At 37.9% G+C, this 7813-nt stretch overlaps 1 protein-coding gene across 1 annotated transcript in view; it reads left to right on the plus strand.

The window, feature by feature from the left end:
• Positions 1-7431, plus strand: part of LIFR (LIF receptor subunit alpha) — a 71738-nt gene extending 64307 nt beyond the window's left edge. The window contains exon 20 of the mRNA XM_077763474.1: positions 245-7431. Within this exon, the coding sequence (XP_077619600.1) occupies positions 245-868 (624 nt within the window). The 3' untranslated portion in view covers positions 869-7431. The remainder of the gene's footprint in view (positions 1-244) is intronic.
• The last annotated feature ends 382 nt before the right edge of the window (positions 7432-7813 follow it).

Genomic DNA, 7813 nt, shown 5'->3' on the forward strand with positions numbered 1-7813 from the left:
AAAATTATCAATTTTAACTTGTTTTTACCATGCTCTTTTTTCCGTTGCTATTAATAACAAGGACTATAGTGATATGCAAAAAAAAAACTTCGTTCTAGCATGCACTACAGAATAGTAGAGACAAATTTTTATAAATAGCCGTGGAAAAAATACATACAATAATGTCCCTTTTTGTGGCATTTGGGGCATGGTGGCAGCTTTTAAAAGCGCTGTTCTTAATCATTGTTTCATGATTTATTTCTAGGGAAACAGCGCTCTCAAAACATTGGAAATGAATCCTTGCACCCCAAATAATGTTGAGGTTCTGGAAACTCGATCAGCAGTTCCTAAAATAGAAGATACAGAAATGATTTCCCCCACGGCTGAGCACCCGGAAAAGAGCTGTGATGTGGAACCCGAGAACCATGTGGTCGTGGCCTATTGTCCACCAGTCATCGAGGAAGAGATTCCAAACCCAGGAGTGGATGAAGCCGGGGGCACCTCACAAGTCATTTACATCGATGTCCAGTCTATGTATCAGCCTCAGGCAAAGACAGAGGAAGAACAAGAAAGCGACCCTGTAGGGGGGGCCGGCTATAAGCCACAAATGCACCTCCCCGTCACTTCTACTGTAGAAGACCTAGCTGCAGATGATGACTTAGACAAAACTGCAGGTTACAGACCTCAGGCAAATGTAAATACTTGGACCTTAGTATCTCCAGACTCTCCCAGATCCACGGACAGCAACAGTGAAATTGTCTCTTTTGGAAGTCCCTGCTCCATTAACTCCCGACAGTTTTTGATCCCTCCTAAAGATGAAGACTCTCCGAAATCGAATGGAGGAGGGTGGTCCTTTACAAACTTCTTCCAGAACAAACCGAACGACTAACGGTGTCACTCTATCACTTCAGTCTGCCATCTCAGTACGCTGTCACTGCTGGCGTTGCCGTGCCAGCACTGGGCATCTCGGAGGGATCCTGTGAAGTATTGCTAGCAAGGTGGACCTCACGGCACAAGTCACACTCAAAGTGTTAATGTGCTTCTAACATAATCTCACAGCCCAAGTAGAGTAACTCAGAAATTCAGACCATGCAACTCAAGTTTTGGAGCTATCTGTGATTAGAGCCAAAGGATTCTCCTGTGCCCCACCTTCGGGAAGCACTCCTCGGCCAATCCTGTCTAGTCCCATTCATGCCAAACAGATCCCACAACCACGTGTTCTGTTCTGTTCATGGTTTTCTCACATGGATACTTTGTGGAATTGCAAGCAGATTTACAGGCACAGGAGAAAAATGTCAAAGTAACAGACGATGTTTATTTGCCTGACACTTGCTCCATTCTAGATGAAAACCAAGCACAGATTTTGAAACTTTTAACATTATTCTCCTCTAGCCACAGGATTTACAAAAGATTAATAGAAGTTTTAATGTAGCAGCAGCTACTTAGTGTTTTGTTTGATAAAGTATACTGATTCCCATGCCTACTGTATAATGGTTATCAAACAGTTTTCTCAGGGGTACAAACGTTGAAAATGAGCGTGACACTGACCAGCCCAAATCAGAATTGTGTTCTCTTGCTTTGGGAGGTTTTACAAACCTGTCCCTCACTTTGTAGCTTGCATGCTAACTTCCCTTATTGCAGTTGGTTGCCCTAATATTTAAAACTGAAATTTCTAAGACTCTAGATCTAAGTTTTTTAAAACATCTGGGGGTTGTTTTTTTGTGTGTTTTTTGGCATGTGACGCAGTGTTAGTTTTATAAACGTGTGCAAATTCAATATTATTGATAAACATAGAATTCCAGTGAGTTGCTATTTGAGGTGACGACTGAGCAGTCTCGCTGCATTAGCTATGTGTGCAGCCCTAAGTGGCTTCAGTGCCTCCTGAGAAGACCGTGCCAGGGAGCCCCCCCACACCCAGGCAGTGATGACCTTCGACACCTCGTAGCGAATGTTCTTCCTGATCAGGCATTTTGGCAAGTTCTCCCTCTGAAATGATCATGAGTTCAGACTGTTTATATAAAACTAAAAAGCTAATGCTTCCTATAGGAACAGTTACTCAAGGGCTGTTTTCTATGAACTGTCACAAAGTCCGTTTGAGTCCACAGACATGCCTGTATTAAGGGTACAGCATTTTCTTTGTGAGCTGCCCGTGATCGCGTGTCTTCACAGCATCCTCTGCCCATGACTGGTCTTCATAAGTGAGGTCTAGGATTAATGTGGTCACAATGAAAAACTCAAAAGTGTATCTTCTATTTCCGCTACCCCCACGTTGTCTGTATATTTTGTCTTTTGATAGTTACGGCAAAGTACCTGAAAAATGGAAATATCTGAATACATCAAAATGTGCCTGTTTTTTTCTTTTTTTTTAATCATCTGAAGTTCTGTGATGTATTTACATATAATGGCTCATTTACCTTTTTTTCCTAGCTTCTAATGTTTCTTTTATAAGAACTATGTCATGGAGAAAAACCACAGGGTGACAAGGAGCAAAATCCATTTGGGTACTCTAGGAATCCTCGTTTTAATTACTAGAATTTGGCTAAATTCTTGAGCTTCATTATTATATGGACACGTGGGATGAACTAGAACTAATGATATACACACACAGTATATTAAAATCATGTAATAGCTCCTTGGGATTTTCAACAATGAAAAATATACCAAACGAGAGCCATCCCTAACAGTTGGCTCTTCTTTATCTGCTTAGGCTCCTTTCCTTAGCTTGCATCCCAGACACTCAGGCCCAGGGCTGCCTTCGTTCCCTGCTGGAGCTGGTCATTACCAAACCCCTCCTGCCCCCAACTCATGCCTTGTTCCCCACTGAAACCGATGGATCCTGTACTTCATCTCCTTATGATGGCAAGTGTTGGCTACGGTCAAAGTGTTTTGGTCTGAACTATACCACACTGAGAATGGGAGAAGAAAGGCCAGCAGACATTGTTTGATCTCAGTCGTCCGTATATATGCATTATGCATAGCAGCTGTGGCCATGTGGAGCCAGTGCCCTTTCCAGCCTATATAGCGACTCATTTGTTCAGCTAACAGTGAATATCACTGGGCTCTTGAGTCGTTGCACCTTGTCCAAGACTGCAGTGCTTTTCCTGCATGAAAAAGGTTCAGAGAGCTGCTCGGCTCTCCCCTGCCTACAGAGTTCCCTACACAGTGGCCGCTAGGTTAATGGGAACCAGAGGAACACTGTTAGTCTGGGCAGACTCCTGATAACCTGCTGTGTGCTTAAAAGTATGTGGTTCAGGTCTCAGGCCAAAGCAGCTTCCTTGCCCTTCCCCACTAAATGGAAGACAGCCAGACCCACTATGCAAATCCAGTTATTATCTCCCACCCACCCCCACATCCCCAACCTGGGCATATAGAGGTGGCCTCGACACAGGGAGAGGAAAAGGAGGGGTGGAGAGAGAAGATGCCCTTTGTCACATACCCAGTTGTTTGTGGCACTGGAGACCTGGTAAATGTGCGTTGTCTGTCAATGCCAGGACCATGCTCAGGTGTGAAAAGCAATCTCGTAGGAGTCCTGCTTTGTCCGGTCATGGTAGCTCATCTCCCTGGGGGAGGGGAGACTAGAGGTGTTCCCTGCAGCCCTTCCTGACTGGGGAAATAATTGGGAAATCCCTCTTTCCTCAGCTAAGGCCTAGTCATTGCTTAGAACATTCTAAATAATCTGAACTACGATTATGCCCCACCGTGTCTAATAGTACTGCACATTTGGATACGTTTTCACATCTCTTATAAGCCAATTTCAGATCAAGCTTCCCTTGTGAGAAATGGAGATTCTGGTGGTCTTTATGACTGCCTTTCTCTTGTGAGTGCCCTCCTAAATGATATTTAGTATAAAAATATTCTTAGAAGACTTAGCTAGCATTTTGATGTTAGATAGAGCTTGTACATTATGTACTGCATGGATTAATCTCCATATACAGTTGAAGTCACCAATGTATTGAACCCGTAGAAGCCTGAATTTGAGATTGTGGCCCTGGGTATCTGCATAATTGTGTGCTTATGTGCTTAAGCGATAGAGGTGCTCTGTTCCTGCAGCTGAGACTTAGAAGCAGCCATTCATGGAAAAAGCTAAGGGTGGAAGTTTCAGCCTCATTTTCCATACCAGCATTACTCTCACGGCTTGTGGATCTGAAGATCTGCATTTAGACATCTAGTACTATTGCACTCTCAGAAACTGTGGTAAAAGTCATGCCGTTACAACTTTATGCAACTTCTATTCTTGCTGGAAATTATTAGTCCTGTAATTCTTAACTATCTTCATATTGTCCATGTGTAAAGAACATTACAGTCCTTTCTGTGTTTGAATAATTAGATGTGGATTAGTAAAGGAGACTAGGGACTGTTTTCTTCCAAAAAGAATTCGAAATCAGTTTTATGGTATTTTGAAATTAAAGTACTTCCTAACATTCAAAATGCAGAAAATGTTATCTCAAATTTTTCTGCTCAGGCACATAATCTGATAAGACATTTTTTTTATGTTGACGCTAAAGTAATTTTTAATGTTTTCTGTTTTGAACCATTTAAAAATTTGCATATCTTATAAAATGCCTTTTAAGATTTCTTATCTAAAGTTAAGCATCTCAGAAATCAAATGTGAGATCATTAGCTCATTACACAGACTAGGTACATAGGGGGAGTTCAGTGAGTCATTGTGTATTGAGTCTCATTCCAGAATGTGCAGATTAAACAGTTTTCCTGAAGGGTAGGATATATCTAGATCTAGCTTGGGTTGATCTAAGACTATCAGCTGAAAGATTCAAATCTACTCAAGAAGTAGCTCCAGTTTCAGTGAAAACTTGGGAAAGCCTCCTGCAAAAGGGCCACTAGATAGTATATTCCTCCCTCATTATGAGTAGTCATAGTGTCTTTTTATTTGATGGCTACCAAACGGACCCGGTTGTACCAACCAGCATGTGTTCAGCAAACCAACACTACACTGATGTGTGAGCTTCACTGACTCATGTAAGCATTCATTCATTGTCTGGATAAACTACTTTTTCAAAGCATTTACTTTAAACTGGTATTTCCCGCTGAACTGAAATTCCATGGTACCCTGCCCATCCATCTTTTTATATCCAGAAGGAAATTTTTCACAGAAGCAAATGATTTTCTAAACTTACTGTAAATGCATCTTTTAGATATGACCTCAGAATATCATTGGAAAGCCCTTGCTTTAAATTTGCTCTATTTTTGTCTTCATGGACTACATACCAGGGCTATTAATATTTAAACATCTTATTTCAATAGAGTTGTGAGATTTTTATTTCTTTTCAATTTGAGCTTTTGTCTTAACTATTACACAATCATATTCATGCCAGTTATAATACAGTGAGCTATTTTTTATGTCTGTATGGAGGATTAAGAAGAACATTCAGTTGATTGATATGTCAGGCTTTATTTATCATGTATGGTAAAATTCCAGAGGATGTGATTTGATCTAGAATATATCCAAATTCTTATGATCATGATACTGAGTTCTGGTAGGTTTCTGTTGTTTTTAACCATAAGTAGTGCTTGTTTCTCCCTACATTAAGAGTGTTAATATTTTGGATTATAAATGTCTAAGTAATAGAATTTACCTATACAAGACATAACTGCAGCATTTTCATGGAAATTAAAAGCCGTGTTTTAAGAGGGAAAACTTCTGAATTTTTTTTATGTGCAAGTGCCTAGCTGAAGAACCATAGAAACTATAAATTCAAAATCTCTTAAATAAAACTATAACTGATTGAATATTAACCAAACACAAAGCAGCAGTAATATAGTACTTTTTGATTGCTATAACTAAGAGATGTGAATGGGGGAAATTAATATTTAATTGATAAGGAAATTAATTTGTATTACATATAATCTTCTGAGATTGCCTTTGCAGTAGCCAATCAGAATTTTTAAAAAGCCCTAATAACTAACAACATAGACCTTATGCTGTCCTTAAGTCAAAAATAGTTTGTCTACCTGGTTGAATGGTTTATTTAAATGTATTGAAGTTCCTCACACATTTAAAATGTACTTCCCTTCATAATTATTCCATTTTAAAAAGGGGTAACTTTCAATTTCTGAACTTATTATTTCTCCGAAGCATTCCATTATATGAGATCAGAAGATTTCTAGGTGGTAATACAATTTTCATTGAAACATGGACAAGTTAACTGTTAGATTTAGCATTAGTATTTTTGTAATTGAGCATAGAAAACAATAGTAAATAATGATTTTCATAAAACATTTTTCAAATATTCTGCCCTCAGTTTGATTCCAAAACTTTTTGGATATTTATGGTATACTCATCTTAATTTTTCCCTTCCAACATAACATTTTGGGAAAATGTGAATATGTTATGAATAATTGAAGACCACACACAAGAAGAAACCCTGTTTGGTTCGTTGTTGTGGAAGGGTGGGTATTGTAAGATACCCTGGGATTTGTTTGATCCTACTATTTTCTCAAAAAGGAGCATGGCTTTTTCTGGAATACATTTCAATTCAGAATTGCTTGAAAAAGATTGGCTTGGATAGAAAGACATCCAAAATTTGACATTGTACCACCTTAAAAACATGTCCAAAGGAAAAAAAAAATCATTTAAAAATTCTTAACTATCCTAAAGGAATGCAGGTGTTGCCTTTTCTTCTCTTTCATTAGTTAGCCAGAAGTCAGAGATCATCTTTATAATGTTAGGAAATTGCCAGTTTTTACTTTCAAAATTTTAGAGTGAATTACTGTTTACAAAATACACATACTGTGAACAGATATAACTTTTGTTTTTTATAAGGTTGTTTGTAGAATGTTTTTTTAAAGGGTTCTGTGTTAAATATTTTCAGTTTGTAAAATAAGTACTAGTAACTGTTTACTAATTTTTGTTTGGTCAGGTTTGTGCAGATGTAGCTGAAAGGGAGAAACCAAATCCAACACTGTTCCCGTTTTCATTTCTTAAAATGTCACCACTACAGATTAAAAAAAAAAAAAACTGAGCTATCATTTGTTATGTTCTGTACCTAAAATCATGCTTAATCCTATAAGGAAACAAATGCTCGTGCAGAGGAAGCAGACTACAGATTGCAGTATATTTGTGTCATTCGGTCTGATTCCCAGAATTCCGAGTTCAACATGGAATAAAACAACTCCACTTAACAGAGATGACAACTGAAGTATTTTCTGCCTTGTGAAAATGTGGAGATTATGTTACTGTTAGAATGGAAAATTTGAACATTTTATATCCTCATATAATTTCAGAATTTAGTTTCCGTATCTTTTGGAGAACATGGTTATATCGAGAACATAGAATATAAGTAACCTATTACTAAGACATCTTAAATGTAAAACTAGTATGCTTGGCTGTTAACTCCAAAGTTGTTACTTATGTTTGTTTTTAAAACATGCATGTATTTAACAATTTTATCATAGTATTGTCATGAAAAAATAAATATATTTTCTTACAACTTACACAGATGAATTTGGGCATTACTGTTGTTTTATTCTCCTGTTGTAAGCACTTAAGTAAAAGTAGCTTCTGGTTTGTTTGATACTTCTGTTAATTCTCATAAGAATTATACTGGTTTATGAAGCAGTCACAGGGCTATACGTTTTTAATATTTTAATACATTGCTATGTCATTGACATAATTGTCCATATCTTCCACTAAATCTATATTCTGTGTGCCAGAAATGTTAGCATAAAAATAATGGAAAAGTGGGAATCCAACATTATAAAACAAGTAATACTGGTCCTTAAAGTATGGTTTCTAATTTCTTTCCTCTAAAGACAAACATTTCTGGAGCTTCTAGGAATATATCAAAATTAGTTTTATCTCAAGTTACCCAATTTG

The sequence above is a fragment of the Crocuta crocuta genome, unplaced genomic scaffold (assembly GCF_008692635.1).
Source record: "Crocuta crocuta isolate KB4526 unplaced genomic scaffold, BGI_CrCroc_1.0 scaffold4, whole genome shotgun sequence".
In the NCBI taxonomy this organism is placed as follows: Eukaryota; Metazoa; Chordata; class Mammalia; order Carnivora; family Hyaenidae; genus Crocuta; species Crocuta crocuta.